The 16,806-nt window shown below is 51.8% G+C and overlaps 3 protein-coding genes across 9 annotated transcripts; 1 reads left to right on the top strand and 2 right to left on the bottom strand.

Moving 5' to 3' along the window:
* Positions 1-276: 276 nt before the first annotated feature.
* Positions 277-5,812, bottom strand: SMG8 (SMG8 nonsense mediated mRNA decay factor). The gene is made up of 4 exons (XM_072353426.1): positions 3,736-5,812; positions 3,086-3,231; positions 1,852-2,727; positions 277-691 (listed from the first exon to the last, which is right to left on the bottom strand). Exons 1-4 carry the CDS (start codon positions 5,810-5,812, stop codon positions 494-496), a joined length of 3,297 nt encoding a protein of 1,098 aa, XP_072209527.1. The 3' UTR covers positions 277-493.
* A 368-nt stretch (positions 5,813-6,180) lies between these two features.
* On the bottom strand, positions 6,181-10,795 carry PRR11 (proline rich 11). Of its 7 annotated transcripts, XM_072353433.1 has the most exons (11): positions 10,600-10,795; positions 9,087-9,400; positions 9,024-9,044; positions 8,406-8,528; positions 7,934-8,182; positions 7,711-7,809; positions 7,134-7,243; positions 6,935-6,997; positions 6,754-6,847; positions 6,600-6,674; positions 6,181-6,316 (listed from the first exon to the last, which is right to left on the bottom strand). In XM_072353433.1, the coding sequence occupies exons 1-10, from the start codon at positions 10,748-10,750 to the stop codon at positions 6,630-6,632; spliced, it is 1,269 nt and encodes a 422-aa protein (XP_072209534.1). In that variant the 5' UTR covers positions 10,751-10,795; the 3' UTR covers positions 6,181-6,316; positions 6,600-6,629. The 7 variants fall into 7 exon arrangements, with proteins under 7 accessions (XP_072209534.1, XP_072209530.1, XP_072209531.1 ...); XM_072353429.1 differs by lacking the exon at positions 6,600-6,674 and having other exon boundaries at positions 6,183-6,316; positions 7,934-8,179; XM_072353430.1 differs by lacking the exon at positions 6,600-6,674 and having other exon boundaries at positions 6,183-6,316; positions 6,935-6,994; positions 10,600-10,794.
* SKA2 (spindle and kinetochore associated complex subunit 2) lies at positions 10,048-16,776 on the top strand. The gene is made up of 7 exons (XM_072353436.1): positions 10,048-10,230; positions 13,651-13,740; positions 14,443-14,619; positions 14,819-14,905; positions 15,626-15,665; positions 16,062-16,194; positions 16,361-16,776. The coding sequence occupies exons 1-7, from the start codon at positions 10,198-10,200 to the stop codon at positions 16,485-16,487; spliced, it is 687 nt and encodes a 228-aa protein (XP_072209537.1). The 5' UTR covers positions 10,048-10,197; the 3' UTR covers positions 16,488-16,776.
* The last annotated feature ends 30 nt before the right edge of the window (positions 16,777-16,806 follow it).

The raw sequence follows: 16,806 nt of genomic DNA, 5'->3' as shown, positions 1-16,806 counted from the left end.
AAGGGCTCTCTAATGGAATCATAGAATGGATCGTGGAATGGACTGGGTTGCAAAGGACCACAATGATCATCCGGCTCCAACCCCCTGCTGTGTGCAGAGTCACCAACCAGCAGCCCAGGCTGCCCAGAGCCACATCCAGCCTGGCCTTGAATGCCTGCAGGGATGGGGCATCCACAGCCTCCTTGGGCAACCTGTTCAGTGCGTCACCACCCTCTAATAAGTATTAGGAAGAGGGAGCAGCATTATCACCCACACAGCAGTAGTACAGCCTCAGTATATCGTGATAACCGGCTTTTATTTTTTACATACAAAACCTTAATAAACAGAAAAATCACTTTTCTTGGATTCCCTTCTTCACTTCGGCTTTATTTCCAGTCTGTGTTCCCGGGAAACACAGTGAGAGTCACACAAATCAGTGACACCCGTGAATCTAAATCCATAATTTGGATTGGGACCATCACCTTGAACTCCAGCCCATCTCCCAGAGCTCTCCTTACTGCGTCATCGCTTTCAGGATCCCTCGGAGAACTTTGTAACTCATCAGCTGTTGGCTTTCCTTGGGAGGAAAGCACGGCCCGCGCTCCGTCACGTACGCATAGGGAAACCTGAGCACCCACAGCCCGTCCGATGGAAGCGTGATTTCCTGCTTCTCGGGGTAGAACACAGGGCAAGGTGGTGGCCCGGGCTGAACCTGAGAACAAGAAGCCAATGAGTACATCATCAGTCACCACTGCAGTCATAGAATGGCCTGGGGTGAAAAGGCCCACAATGATCATCTGGCTCCAACCCCCTGCTGTGTGCAGGGTCATCAACCAGCAGCCCAGGCTGCCCAGAGCCACATCCAGCCTGGCCTTGAATGCCTGCAGGGATGGGGCACCCACAGCCTCCTTGGGCAACCTGTTCCAGTGCATCACCACCCTCCGCATGAAAAATGAAGACTTAAGAGCCAAATGAATCCAGGGAAGTCTACTACGTCTTGCTTACAGTCGGGATCTCACCCACTTCAGCAGGCTGCAGCAAACCACTGCGCCACTCACTCGCTTCTGTGAGCCATCCACAAGCTTCCACCATGGGCAAGATGCTGGATTTTAGGCTGCAGCTCCCAATAAATCAGAAGCCCAGCTGCCCTCAGGCAGTACTAACCACCCCATCCATGGGATCTCACACAGAGACACCTGAGCTGTTACTGAAACACAAAACATTTCAGCAACACTTAATCCAGTTCATCTATAAGCTATATTAATAAACAGAGAAAGCCTTATTCACACGAGGATCTGATGCATGGAACTTACAGTGCAGAGCAAAACAGACTTTCCGAGTGTTTTTATACCCTTCAGTGTTATAAGGTGTCACAAGGGAAATAAGTAAGTTGGGAATAAGCAACAAAGTGATGCCAGCAGAAACAGAGCCTTCAGTTCTTGCCTGTTTCAAACACGACAAATTGCCACTGCATCCACTGCATCCCAGCTTCCTCTAATAGGATGGACTGAAACGCTCCCTGTCTGATGGCTTTCAGATAAGCATCAGAAACCAGTGAGACATTAACAAAATTAAGTATCTGTTGAGCTAAACTGCGTGCGTTCATAATACTGCTGGAATCCTGGTGCTGAGTCAAGCCTCAATAAGCATTCCTCCTTAACTTCTAACACCAACTGATTCATATCCCAGCAGTTGACTGCAATCCCATCTCAGAAGCGAGTTCCACTCTTTTGTGATTCAGCATTAAAGAACTTTCCCAACTCAAGGAAAAACCCCCGTCACCCTTCGCCTCCTACTTTGCACCTTCTGGCCTTGCAGTTTACACTGCAGCACTCAACCTTTGCACTGCAGGTAACAGATTCCATCTCTTACCTGAGGTGTCAGCGTTATTTGCAGCGGAGCGTCAGGAACCACCACAAAGAGTCTCATGAACTGAGCGTAATGGGGCTTGAGTCCCCGCCCCTGAGTCGAGGACAGGATGTAGAGTGGCATGTCGGAATTGAGGGCTTTCAGGGCAGACTCCTTCGGCCCCCCTCCCATCACTTTCATCACCTTATCAGGCCCTGAACACATGAACCTCCTGCCACGTGCATCTTCGTACTCAAATCCTACAAAAGCTCGAGCTATGTCATCCCTCCGCCTTCCCCTTCCCATCACAACCGCGCTTCTTTTTGCAGGAATAGCCTTGTTAGGAGCAGGCCAGGAATTGGTATCTAAGTCTCCTTCATCTTCAGCTCTCGTCCTGATGACAATGTCCCAAGGCATTAAGTAGTTTGTTCCCGGGATAAAGCCTTGCTGGTCTAAGCCCGTGTGGAAGTTATAAGCCTTAGCAGGCCCCAGTTTCACCAGTGACCAACTGGAGAATTTGGGCAGAAGGCCTTTGGGGCAGTTGGAATGGAGCATCCCAGGGAGGTACTCCACAGTGGATGCCTGACGATCCACCAGGCTCGGCCTTTTCTCACTTTTGGACTCCCCACTCTGCCCCTGACCTTCTGCGTTGTCCCCTCCTCCTTGGGCATCCGCTGGGTAAGTGCCCAAGCTGCCCGTTGACTGACCCAGGCTGAGGGCTAAGCTCAGCCCTGTGCTTTCACCCTGAGTCTGAGGTTCTTTCTCTTTAAGTTTCTCAATTTCACCCTCCGGAGGTGCAGGCGATGCCTCATCCCTGGCAGGTGCTGGATCAGGTGTGCTTGGCTGAAAGATGGGAAAATTGATGTGTTCCAGTTTCCCGCAGCATTTTTCTTCCAGCAGCTACGAAAAACAAAACGTGGTTAACTTTCCAACTCGACACCGAGACGGGAGAGTTCAGTCAGGCCATTCAGAAGGTACAATTCAGGCTCAAGAGATCCGTGCTACGCCAGATGCAAAACAGCAAATGGAGCACAGCCTAAGCATGATGGATGCAAAGCCGACCACTTGCAATTAGCATGCAGTGCAATGCACTTTAATTGCCCCCTCAGCCCATCGTGCTTCCAGGCTCGTTTTCTCTAAGCAACATTTACAAGTTGATAAGGTTAAGAGGACACCGGTTTGTGGTCCCTTCAGAATACAGGCTGTGCTGATGATGCAAAAACACGGCTGGAAGCAAAAATAGAGGCTCAGTAGTTACCTGGTAGAAGTCGTAATTAGCTGCTTTGATGTCGAAGGGGTCGTCACGAGGAGCTTGTTTTCTACCACAGTTACAGGCACCAGTGGAACGAGCCCGGCTGTTGTGGTACAGGATTGGGGGATTTCTGTCTGCTTCGGGTTTCTCCCCTAGAAGGGAAATCAAGCAGATAAACATCTCAGTTTCCATCCCTTGGTTGCACCCAATCAAGGAGGCAGAGGGCAAAGAACTTTCTCAAAGAGCTTTTTTTATCCTCTGTGTCTCTTGTTAGAAGAGCTCCAGTGTAACCCCCATAATTAGCAATGCAGAATCAAAGTTATTACTGACAGCAGGTTTGCTCCTAAATGTTACTTAATGTGAGTGGGGCGGTGGTGTCTGTTTTCAACAGAATTCAGAGGATGCAAAGGCATAAGGACATGAGAACAGCCACTGGGCATTATGCCTCTGCAACACTGACGGCATGAAACAAGGCCTTACCGCCTACAGCTTCTTCCATACCCTGCTCCATGCATTGCAATTGCATTGTATGCACTCCCACTAACTGCAATACGCTGCTCAGAACACAGGGCCCGAATTGGCCACTGGATCTAAAGGTGTTTTAAAGTAGGTATAAAATTAAGCAGAGAGAACCGATGACAAATGAGTTTCTTTACCTGCTTTGGGGAGCAAATGAAACTTGTGCACGCAGTGCTGGTCCGTTAAACTTCGTTCCTCACAAAGCTGGTGCCCGTTACTCCAGAACTTGTAACAGTCCTCATTCAGCTGCATGGCATACTTATGGAAGGCCGGGCCGCGGGCGTGCTGGCTGTACACACGCAAGGCCTGGGCCAGTTGATTCTTATGGACCGTCATGGTGTAATTGTGGGGCAGGTTGGACTGGTAGGCACTGTGGGCCATGGGCAGGGCTTTCTGGCAACGGTTTTCGGAGAACTTGGTGTCTATATCTAAATAACCTTCCAGAACTTTGATGCTGCCCATGATTTTCGAGCTCAGTTCGCCAGTGAGCGAAGTCGGGTCGTCATCTTTGCCTTCGATAGTCACTTCATACAGCTTTAGGGCTGCGGCAACCCATTTCTGGTAGGTCGGGAGCTCAAAGTGAGAGGGCTGCGGGTTCCTCCCCACGCTGTCATCGAAGCCCTTCTTGCTGAGCACCAGCTCCACGTGCTGCCACAAGAACTCCTTCAGGGTACAGTCCACCAGCTGCCCCGAGGAGCTGGAGCTGGAGCTGCTGCTCTCTGCATAGAAGGAGAGCTGCTGCCTGCCGTGACGCATCAGCTGGTACCTCCGGGGTCCCGATAGGGTTGGAGCCAGCAGGGAGTCCGTCTCTCTCATGGTGCAGTTGCTCCTGAGCTGATCGAGCAGCATGGCCACGGGATCCTCCCCGTCCTGCGCCCCACCGGCCACGATGTACACGAAGGCCTGGTTGGCAGGCACGGTGAACAGGCAGTTGATGCTCTGGTTGGTCAGCACTCGGCTCTTGCGGAAGATACGGTAGATCTGGTCCTCCAGGGCGTGCTGCAGCCTCCTCTTGGGGGAGTGCTTCTTAGGGGGGGGCTTCTCCAGGTGGCCGCAGGGGTCCTGGCCCCTGCCCGGGGGGGGATCCACCTTCAGGGCCCCGTTAAGCTGGAAGAGGAAGAGCAGGCGGGGCGGGCAGGGCCTGCAGTTCAGCTTCCACTCCTTGCCCACGGGGCAGTCCTTGATGGCGGCCTTCAGGGAAGGCAGCACCTTCTGCCGCAGCCCATCCAGCGCCCTGAAGACGCGGTCGTAGGTGATGTCGAAGGAGCAAGTGGGGTGCACCAACAGCAGGATGTGGCACACGGAGAAGAGGTACAGGAGGCTGAGGCAGTGCAGCTTCTCCTGGTGCTTCCAGAACTCGTGCGCTTCGGCGTGGGGCAGCGGCACTCCGGGGCCGTCCTCCCGGCTCTCGGCCGCAGCCAGATCCCCGCACGCCCGCAGCAGCTGCGGCGTATCGCAGATGGAGGTGAGCACCAGGTACAGCACGCGGCTCTCCTGGCTGTAATACGCCTGCAGATGGTTGTAGTCCCTGCCGGCCGCCTCGCCATCCCTCCCCGCGCCGCCGCCCGCTTCCTCGGCCTCCTCCCGTTCGAAGAGGGGGAACACCTGCCGGTCGCACACGGTGCTCACCAGGGCCGCTTTCTCGGAGCACAGCTGCAGCGCGGTTTTGCCGAAGATGCCGACCACGCACACCTCCTCCTCTCCGGGAGCCGCCGTCGCTCCCGGCCCCGCCGCAGCCGTCCCGCTCGCCTCGTTACCGGCCAGCAGCAGCTCCCGCAGACTCACCGGCCCCGCCATCGCTCCGCCCGGCCCCGCCATGGGCCCCGCCATCGGACCCGCCATCGCCACGCCCGGCCCCGCGCCTGCGCCAACGCCGCGCCTGCGCCGCCCCGCCCCGGGAGCAACACGCATTGAACGCGGGGAGACGGAACCACGTGTATTGAGGAGCGAGCCGGGCACCGACAGCAATAACAGCAATGACAGCAATGACAGCAGCGACAGCGATGTGCGGGTACAAAGCAGCCCGAGTGCGGCTGAAACGCAGTCCTTGTAAAGCAGGGCTTTGTCCCAAGGCCACGCCGTGTCCACGCTGAACGCTGAGCTCCATTGCTGCGCCCTGGGAGCGTCCAGCTGCGTGCCTCCGAGCAGTGCGGCCTTTAATAGCAGAGCTGACCTCATCTGGTCCCAAAGCAATACATAGTACGGTTGTCTCATGTGCTTTTAACCACGTAATTGGTTGTGGAAGACTGTAAACGTTCACTTCAGGAGCACCAGGAGGCATCAGTGCTGCTTTGCTTTCAATGTGGGCAATTATGTCAAGATCAGTCTTGTTATAAAAATACTGCATTTCCATAAACAAACATACATATATTACAAGCAGAACCAGCACCAGGAACACAACTGTCCCTGTTTCAGCAGCAACCGGGCGTTAAAATACTGAAAGAGACTCATTTTGTCCATCCAGAATACAAACCAGATTGAGACGCAGTGCAAAGATGTGGCCTTTAAAACAGGGCAGGCTTTGGATAAAGTGTTTTCAGGATGCCCCCTTCCCAACGCACTCACACACATCCACTGTGCCTCCGTGACATTCAAATGTGATCCAAGCAGCTCCCTGACCATAAGTGAGAACACAGCGCTGTGCCAACCTTACTTGTGCTCATCAAAGCTGTTTGCAGAGCTCAGCCGGGCCGGTGAGGGACTCTTTGGATGTGCCATCTGTTAACACAAGAGCTGGGTCAGACCTTGGGATGTGAGCTTGGTACTAATTGCTATTGAGATCAAATGTAAGCCTTCACTGATGTTGCATAAAAGAAAACTGACGTGGCCAAGCCTTAAGGTAGAAGTTATGGTGAACCCTCAGGCTCTGTTACATAGAGGTCTTATCTTAGTGGCAGTGCTGGCAGTACTGGAATGGTGATAAAGCCATTTTTGTGCTTAGCTAGGTTTGATCACCTGCTGGGAGAGGGGCAGCAACACTCACATCCTGAAGTTTCCTCACCATTAAATGGGAACGATGGAACAAACACCTTTATTTGTGGGCACTGATTATGGACTGGGCACTGATAGCACTGCACTGCAGGGAAAAAATCCATATGAAAGTGCATGGATTTTAAAGCCAGCTCCTTGTCCCATAGACAGACACCATGACTTGCCTGGAATTTGCGCCGTAGTGCCTGTGTCATAATTGGTGTCAGCCCAGTCCCACATTCAGTGTTTTCTTTGTTTAGTGGAGTGCCACCAGGACTTCTGAAAAGGTTGGGAATGAAGCTTAATTGGGATTCATTCTGATTTTAGTTAGGAAGAAACCAAGCAAGAGAACAGAGTGCAGCTTACCTTTGTACATTGACTTTCTTAAGGTGTTTCCGAAGATCAAACTGGTTTTTAGGAGGGGTATTACTGTGAAAAAAACCCAAAACAAACAGGTTTAAATGGAACACTTTCCACCCTGTAAAGCATCCGTCACTGCTCTGAACAGAAAAACGTACTTTGAAGGGGAGAATTTAATGTTAAAGAAAGACTGAAAGCATCTTACGTTAAGGAGCTTGTAATGTGAGCTGATGGCTTGGATTTGGATCTCAGATTAACACTCTGTAAATCAGAGACCGTAATTAATGCCCTGCGTGTCCTCGGTGGAGATCCTGCCTGAAGACAGAAAATAAGGATACCACAGATAAACTTTAGAAGGCCTCACTGATCACAGATCCATTTAACGTTTGTATCCTGAAAGATTTCAGTGCTTTATGGCTTTTTGAATGATGGAGATTTTAAATGCACCTTGGATAAGCTTCTACTTGTTTAAATGCAAACAACTGCAAACAAGATCTCAATTAGGCAAAAGAAAGAGCAAAACATATTGATGCTGCAAAGCCCTTCATCTAAAAACCAGAAGGGTTGTGCTGCACGTGAGCTGACATTGGTGTCAGCCATTTAATTTGCTCATTTCCAGTGCCAACATAGAGAATCAGGGTTCAGTACAGCTGGACACTGAGATTTTGCTAGTTAACTTCTTGAAAAACTCCGAGGGGCCAAAACAAGCCCAGCAGGAAATGCTCTGGTTCCAGTACACAGTTGGAACCAGTGCACCATTATCCACACGTCCCCTGGTTTACCTTGTCTGTTCTCAGGCTGTTGTCTGTCTTCCTCAGCTTTACATTCAGGAGATCTTTGAGAGTGATGTGCATCGGTGCATCTTTTTTAACTGATGGCTCCTAAGAACAAAACACGGTTGGAAGGGAGATTAGGATCAGCAAGGGGCTGCTCATTCACGAAGATACGTTCCCCATGAACCCACAAAAGAACTCAGCCATGAAGTAGAACCATCTCAATCCTTACCAGAAGTGCTTTAGAGCCATTGCCACGTTTGAGGAGGAGAGGTGCTGCGGGCAGCTTTGGTGGTGGCAGTGGTGGTGGTGGAGGAGGAGGAGGAGGAGGTGGCAGTGGCACAGCTGTGGGCTGCAGCTGCACTGCAGGAGGCCCAGGAACTGATGGTGGAGGGTCTGGCTTCACTTCTACAGGAGCACCCAGAACTGCTTTATTGCACCTCTGACAATGAGAGCTTTCTGAAGTCGTAATCCCACTCTTCTGAAAACAACACAAATAAGAGAATAATAAATCCACTGCTAAAAGCACGGGGGATTTTTTGAGACAGGAGGTTCTGGCTTCAGTTGATAGAAGGTCTCACTGGAAAACCAGCTCCATTTTGCCATGAAGTAACTGCAGCTTAGTAATGCTGATTGTAGAGGGGTGAAACACTCCTCACTGAGGCAAAAAACCACCACCCTGCCCCAGTGGGACTGAGACTGACCTGCAGTATTCCTTGTAGTCTGGAAAACTCCATTTCCAGCTTTTCCAGCTGCTCTTTGAATGCATTTAGCTCCTTGAAGTAGGTTTGCGATGGAAACATCATCTCTTTAACCGCCATAAAACTCTACAAAGAGAAACCACAAGGCCATTTTCACTAAGCTGCATTTGCAGAGAGCTCTGATCACTGTCGGCAGTTCCAGTGCAAAGTTCTCACTGGGGTCAGCAGAACCATTAAGGTACACGATTTCACCACACAGCAGGAACCCAAGGAGTGACTGTATCAAACAGACCTTCTCACTCCATCTATGAACTCTAAGCTGCGATTCACATCCGACGTGAGCAGTCGTGTCTGCTATTAAAGAAAGGCCGTGCCTTCAGACGCTGCAAATCCTTCTGATGCTGCAATAAAGAGCTGCATTTCACACATTTAACGCACACCTTCCAGCCATTCAGGTGTTTGAAGATGTTACAACGCTTTTCTTGCAGCTATTCCTTCAGCCCCCAGTGCAGGACATGCTCCAGGTGTTGCAGTGGATAGGGCTGCACTTACAGCCGTTCTCTAACCCAACGCCGTGTGGGCAGAACAGCAGCACACAGCGGCATGGAGCAGAGCACGTACCTGTATGACAGTATGACGCACCTGTATGACAGTACGACGTACCTGTATGACAGTATGACGTACCTGTATGACAGCGCCGCGGCACCAGCAGTACAGCAGCCACGCTACCGCTGCCAAAGGCCCGACCGCGTGTTTCACGCGGGGCAACGGCAGCGAGCGGAGCGACGGCCGGGCTGCGTGCGGAGGGAGGTGAGCCGAGCCGGGCCGGCTGGCAGCGCCGTCATCAGCGCGGCCTGGGAGCGCTGCCGAGCTCGGAGGCGTCGTACGAAAGGCTGAGCGCCGTGACCGCCCCGCGGCCGCCCCGGCCTTCCTGCCCCGCCCGGGTCTGGTTCTGCCCGCCGGCTGCTTGCGGCGCTGGGTGCGCTTTGCCATCGCTGCTGGAACAGAGAGGTTCCCCGTTAACGTTCACACGGGCAGCCGGCGCGGCCCCTCCCAGAGCCGCTCGCAGCGGACACACAACGCGGCCACGTCCCACGGCGCCGTGTCTGCGCACCGGGACAGCGCACCGGGACATCCCGCTCCTGCAGCCCGCCACCAGCCGGGTGCGGCCCCAGGCCCGAGATCGGTGGTCCCCCGCTGCCCCCTCCCCTCCGCCCGCTCCCCTCACCCTCTCACCGCCCGCCCGGCGCCGCCGATTCAAACCGCTCCTCGCGCCGCTCGCAGCCAATGGCAGCGCCGCTCTCCGCCGCCTCCACCCGCGGCCCCCGCCAGCCGTGCGCTGATTGGCCGCCGGGCCCGAGCTCGACGGGAGAGAAGAAAGGGCCAATCGTGGGCCGGGCGCTGCTCCGCTCCGCCATTGGACCGAGGCGCGCCCTCGCCGCGCTGCGATAGGCTGCGGCTCGAGGAGCGACCCTTTCCCGCCAATAGCAGCCCAGCACTCTCTTTTCCATCCAATCCCAGCTGGATTCCACTCCGGCCCAATGGCGGCTCGCGAAGCTCCCTCCCCCAACCACTCACCGCCCGCAGCCTTTCCACCAACCAATAGCCTTCCCTCTACCTCAGAGAGGGTTTACATTCCTTCCCGACCAATAGCGAGAGGCCTCTGTCAGCCGCGAGCCAACGGGAAGGGAGCGCCGAGTGACAGCTGCCCAATCGGAGCCTCCGTCTCTCCCACCCTGCGGGGCGGGGGGTGGGCATCTCCCCGCCGCCGCCTGAGGAATGTCAACTATTCAACATGGAGACGGCGGTTACCAGGCTGGAGACCATGGTGAGCGCGGGAGGCGGCGGGGCCGGGGCCGGGGGGCGGCGGCCGCGCCTCGAAGGGCCCAGGAGCTGCGGCCCGGGGGGGGGAAGGTGCCGCGGGCGCGGCCGGGGGCGCGAGGGCGTAAAGCGGCCGTCCGAGCAGAGCCGGGCCCGAGCGGAGCCCGCGGGAGGGGCAGAACGGGGGCGCGGCCCTCAGGGGGCGGCTGCCGCCCGCCTCGGCTCGGGCGGGTTGGGCCGGGCCGGTCGGTTCCGTTCGCCACCCCCCCCCAACACACACACACACACACACACAGCCCGGTGGGGGCGGGGCTCCCCGTGCCGCTCCGTTCCGCCCTGAGCGCGGCGGCCGGGCCGTGCTGCCGCTCCCCTCTACCTGGAGGGAGCCGCGCTCCACACCGCCGCCGCCCGGTGGAGGCCCCGCGGAGCTGTTGGGCCGCGCCGCTCCATTTCCCCGCCGCCCCGTGAGGAGGTTGGGGAGGGCCGGGGGGGGGGGCGTGGAGCGCGGCGCGCTCGGACGAGTCCATGTAGTGCCGGCGGTGGGGGGGGGCACGGCTCACACCTGGCCCGGCGGGTAGAGGCCGGCCGCTCCCATCGGCGCGCACAGCCGCGGGGGGAGCGGGGCGGCGGTTTCCCGCCCAGCGCTGAGGCGGCGCCGCGACCCGGGCTCCTCTCGGCTCCCCTCGGCTCCTTTCGGCTCCTCTCGGCTCCCTTCGGTTCCTCTCGGCTCCCTTCGGCTCCGTTTCCCCCCGGGCCCCGCAGTCCCGGCCCTCACCGCTCTCCGCTGCTCTCAGACGTTCCCGGCGGCGCAGCGCAGCGCCCTTATGTAACGCTGCCCGTCCTCCGACAGCGGAAAGAAAGTTACAGAGCGAAGGAAAGCGATGCTGTGCCCTCACACACCCACAGGGGCAGCGGAACCCTTCAGCTGGAGTTCTGTTTGGCGCCTTTCGCTTCCCGACCTTTCTGTTTGCTTTCATGTCGTTTTGTTACACACGTAGTTGTTTGTCGGTTTTCTCTTTTTCTCTCTATCTGAAACCCTTCGGGAATGTTTTATGCGTGTAAATGCTTAATGAGATCAGTTCATTCCTCACACGAGTTAAGTGCTCTCCCTGGGATTGCTCGTCCAGCACTGCACTCCTTTGTGTCTTCCAGGAATTCTTGGAATCCCAAACATTGACAGTTACTATCAATGATCACCAAATTATCATTACATTGTCCGTTAGGTACCTTTGTTGACAGAGCAGAAAGGGGCTCCACGTGAATGGCAGAGAGGACATCACTCAGTGCAGACACAGAAGCAGCACAGCCAGTTCCTGCTTGATGTTCCCCCCTTTCCAGAAGCTTTGGTTTGAATTCCTAATTAAAGGAAAGTGGAGTTTAATAGTCTCTCTTATCAGAACGCTGTAACATTGCTAAGAGACACAGAATACAGGATAGGGGTTGTGAGATTATAGCTGAGTCTTGACCCATTGGGGAATCCATTTGGAAGCTGATTTCCTGTATGTAAACCTCTTATGGAAATGTAATAACTCTGTGTCAATAAGTTCATTTATCTAAATGGCATCTGTGTTGATTGATGCCTCTTGTTTTCCCTTCTGCTTGTTGCTTCTTCCTCCTGGGCTGCCCATGAGGTTGGCTCTCCCTACACAAGTGTGATGAAATAACACTTCTTATTTCCCCAGGGGTTCTGACACACGTTCTGTGCAGAGCTTCACCTCATGGAACCAGGGATAAATAACTTGTAGGAGCTTACAAAGAACAATGTGAATGGTAATCTCCAGTTAATAGAGCCTAGTGCTCAAAGCGTGGTGACACGAAGAGCTGAATGAACCTCAGCATCTACAGTGTGAGATTTATTATGCAAGAAGCTGTAAAGCTGACTCACTTGCAGTGCTTTTCAGTGTGTACTTCAGCGGTTTGCATTGAAAGGAACTTAAATTCTGCGCACATCCATTCAGTACAATTAGTAGAAGTGGAGGAGTGGGCAGGTGCTGCACTCAGAGCCTTTCAGTTGGTTTCTGCTGCCATTTGTAGAAGGGTGAGCCCACCTGTCCCATTGAGCGGTGTCTGTCCGGCGCCCTTTTTATGTTGTACTACTAGTGATCATACACAAAGCAGTGCAATGTTAAAAGGGCATTGGCCAGCAGTGCTGTCTGCAGTGCTCCCTGCTATGGAGCTGCATCTATAAGTGCTGTTGTGTCTGAGACTGGAGGTGATTGGAAAAACAAGTCCTTACCCAAATGTCCACGACCCACAAACCTGGTTCAACTTACTTCTTTCCAACACATGTTTTGAGTGTATTGATTGCTTGTTGAGAATTGCTGCTAACGAATGCTCTGACTTTATTGCACTACTGTACTTCACAGCTAGCAGTGCAATAGTATTGTCAAAGCATCTGAAAGCAGAGCGTGCAGCGATGGCGTGCGTGGTGCCTCCGGTTGTGTTGCTTTCCTCTCAGCCTGTGAGTAAGTTACACATTTACATCTCAGAAACTGCATCTTCCAGGTGACTGCTGTGCAGAACTCGTCACACAGCCCATAAGCTTCACTTGGGGGTTTTGGAGGTGCGTGTTTCCATAAACGCTACAAGAAATAAACACAAATTCAAGGAAAGTGGATCATAATGCATCCCTGGGCCTATAACAGTGTTCTGAAATTGCTGATAATAACCTTTGTCTCTTCTGTAGTTAGTACAGTTTCAGGAGAAATGTTGGTACTGCGTGTTTTCATTGAGCACAAAGGGTGAAGCCGGGGCTGCAGGATGGACACGCAGCACATTCCTGTCCCCTTTCTGTCCTGAGGGCCAGCAGCAGCACAGCATTCATGGCTTTCCATTAGCTTGGCGTTCCCAAATGATCAATACTGCAGTATTTCAAGAACAGATCTTTATGGATAACGCTGAAATCCGTCCATCTTGACTGTCTGCATTCCCAACAGTTACTAATCAGATGGGCTCTAACAAATATAGCCTTATTTTGATCCTTACGAAAGCTGTATTGATTACTTCAGAGTTAAGCTCAATCCAATTAGTCACAACTGCACTGAGCGAAGTGAATGACAAGAGTTCTGACTTCATTTTATCACAGTGTTTTGTCACTGTGAACCCCCCAATGATTGCACTGACCTGAGTAAACCACCTCTCCTTGATGCAGAGTCTTCCAGAGGTGTTGCAGTAGCAGCACTGATGCTGTCAGCAGGCTGCGTACAGGCAGTGAACATCGTTCTCTGGTGCCTTATTTATCCCAGGGAAAGCAATATGTTGTCATCAGTTGTATTATCTGTTTATCAGGCAGGAAGGGCTGGAAATTCATCAGCCTTTACAATGCAGGCACCTGTCTTCTGCCTTTCTGAGTACAGACAGGCACATGGCTGAGCTTAGTCTTCGGGTTTTGTTTGCAGTACATTGTGTCTAACCCTAAATGTTTCAGTTCCAGAAGGCAGAGTCTGATCTGGATTACATTCAACACAGATTGGAATTTGAGATAATGAAAAGTCTTCCCGATAATCCAGCAGCAGAGGTAGTGTATTCAAATTAATTGAATAGATTTTATGGCATTCTGCCTGAAATTGGTAATAAACAGTTATTTTTCTTTAGGCTGAAAATACGTGAATGTTTATGTGGCTGTGAGATGTTTACTGTATGTACACCAAGGTATCTGCCATAATATGAATGCAGTGCAGCAACGAGCAGAAGGTGTACATTTCTGCTAGAGTGAAACTCTCCCATGTTTTATGCTGAGGGGTGAGCAGTGAGGTGAGCACCTGATGGTAGAGATGGTTCCCTATCTCAGCTGAAGTGCAGCCCCAGTGTGAGAGCAGAGAGGAGCCTGCTGGCCAACAGTGCCAGGTACTGTGCTGGGGAGGGAAACAACCAATGGCAGCAAGCGAAAATCTCATAGAAAGCCCTTGTTTTTGTGTGCATTGCGACATACAGTCTGATATAGAATCCTTTTGTTTCAAAATCTCTACCTTCTTCCAAATCCAAAAAGCCATGTCATATTTGCCATCACAATAAAGGCCTCCTGCTGTATTTATTATAGAACCACGGGGCTGTATTGATTTATTAACAGCATCTACCATTTGTGCCTGTGAAAAAAAAGATACTCTCAACTGCACCTTTTATTGGAAAGGGCCGGTCTTAATGCCATGCTTTTAATTCTTATGTGCTGACAGGTTTTCTGTTACTGGACAGTTTAAACAGACTTTTCATTTCTACATAGGAAAACCCACTTGCTCTCTTAGAAGAAATCTCCGTGGTGAAATCTCGTTACAAAGCGTTATGTGCACAGCTGGAAAAAGTTTCCTTAGAGCAGAGAGAATCCATGAATGGCATCCGTGCTGCCCTAGAGGGCACCATGAAGATCGTTCAGACACTGCAGCAACGCGCTGATCTCCAGGTAGTGTTTTCATGTCACTAAGTTGGGCCTCACTGCTCTACACAGCCAGGCATTTGTGTAACCTCTGGGTAGACACGGGTCTGTTGGGAACTATGACATGTAGCCAGCCTGATTCATTGCTCAGCGGTTAAGCCAGTAGTATTTAGTTGAAGTTAGACTGGAAGTGGCTAATATGACAAATGTCTTCTTTTTTTTCTAGCCCTCGCCTCTGTCTGAAGAAGAACAGGCAGCAGCACAGCTGTTAGGATGCCAAGCTGCTAAAGAAATGGAGTCGCTGGTTGGAAAGGTAATTAGGCACAGAGCACTGGTAGTGCAGAAGCAGCTCGGCTGATGTCAGAAGGGCTGGGCTGGTACCTTCCTGCCTTGAATTGAATCTTTCAGAAACGGGGCTGAAGTTTCTAACAAACTTCTTTATTGTTTACTGGTTAAGTTGGTTCTTTGTCCTCATTGAATTGCCTATAGAGGAAAACCTGTTTAGACAAAAGACTTTTCTCCTTGTTTGCTTGTTGTTTTTTTGTTGTTGCTGTTTTTCTTTTCATTGGGAAATGTTCTCTCCTTACATTATTTAAGAAGACTTTGGATGGCAGCAAAGAATGTGATAGATTCAATTCAGCGCAGTTTGGACTAGCAATAATTTCAGTGTACTTCAACTCAGATCTAAACTAACACTTGTTAAAAAGTTGGATATTCTCCCATATCTACTTGTAGCACAACATTGTAATAGAATTATCTGCAAAGATTTGGTCTTGGTCTCAGAATAATAGCAAAACAATGAAGATTTGGGGGGGATTTTTTGGTCAGAGCTGTATTTTAAGCATATTTTATTTGAAACCAGGATTTGCTGAACACCTGAGATTCTGCTGCTGGCTTCAGTGGCTGCAAGATCCTCGGTTGTCCAAATAAGATGTAACTGCTCACCCAGAAATGAGATTGTAAAAAACAAACAATTTCTCAGCCAAACTCACAAGAAATCCTGACATTCTGACCTTCTCTTGTTCATTTGCAGCCGTTGTGTTCAGAATCTGTAGACGCTGACACAGCTGAAGGTGAGTGGTGCAGGACTTACTGCTGCTTTTTGTGTGTGATTTGATGGGTTTCTGTCTGGTGATATGGAAGAAGACGGTGTACTATTTTACCACAGAAATAACCCTTGTTTAATGCGTTTATCCTTTACAGAAAGGAATTCTTGGTTCTTTGTTGTTGTTTTGTCCAACTGGTGTCTGACAGAGCACGTCTATTAACGCACATCACACCTCACATCAGACCTTCAGTTCCTTGTTTCACCCTGTCTGTAGTGATAACAACAGTCTGGGGGGAGAATCTTCCTCCTCTCCTTCCTCCTTGAGACCCAGTTGGGAGTTTGGTTCCTAAGCAGTGCAGGTATCCTCCTTCTTTGCCCTGATTTGTGAAGCACCATTTATCTTCTGTTCGCAACCTTTCAGAGCCGCAGTTCAAACCGCTGACTGAAGAAACCCTTCAGAGTGTGCCCAGGAGTATCAGAAGCACCGTGAAACTGGCAGACTTGAACAGCTTGTACAGGCATCTGTTTAACCACTTCGTCTCAAATAAGAACAGGTAAGGCCTAAAACCACTCACTGCTAAGAACAGCATTGCAATAAAGCTGATGACAGGTTGAATAAACGTGGGAATGGCAGAAAAGGTGCTTTTTTTTTAAACCATTTTCCATCAGAGCTGCTGCTCCGCGTCCTGCTGTGCTCAGCACTTCCTTCTTGCCTTCCAGAGCGGCGCTGAGCATCACCCAGATGAACAAAATGAACATGAAAGCCACTGACACGAGAATACGGATCCTGAAAGAGCTTGGGATTGTGGAGCTCGACAAACAAGGCAATGTCAGATTGGTCGTGTAAGGAAAGGCCCGGCCTGGCCTCATTGGGCACACAGCGCCTCGGCCACAGCTCCTGTGTGACTGAATGGGTGTCTGTGGCTGGGAGCTGCAGGGCGCTGCTGGATCTCTGTGCACAAATCCTGCTTCTAGGACTAAAAAGCTGCAGAGGGGAGCCCGTTGAGGTTGGCATTTGAATGTGGATGTTTACAGGGCTGTGGTATTGCGGGGCTTTGAAAAGGAATAGCCCAGGAATAGCCCAGGCCACTTCACTGACTCCCATTCCTGAATAAATGCTGAGAGCAGAGCGGTGCAGATGGCTGCCGTGCTTTGTGTGTTAGCGC

This window comes from Excalfactoria chinensis, chromosome 19 (assembly GCF_039878825.1).
Source record: "Excalfactoria chinensis isolate bCotChi1 chromosome 19, bCotChi1.hap2, whole genome shotgun sequence".
NCBI classification, from domain to species: Eukaryota; Metazoa; Chordata; class Aves; order Galliformes; family Phasianidae; genus Excalfactoria; species Excalfactoria chinensis.
The sequence above is the reverse complement of the archived record's forward strand: the minus strand, read 5'-3'. Positions and strand labels throughout refer to the sequence as shown.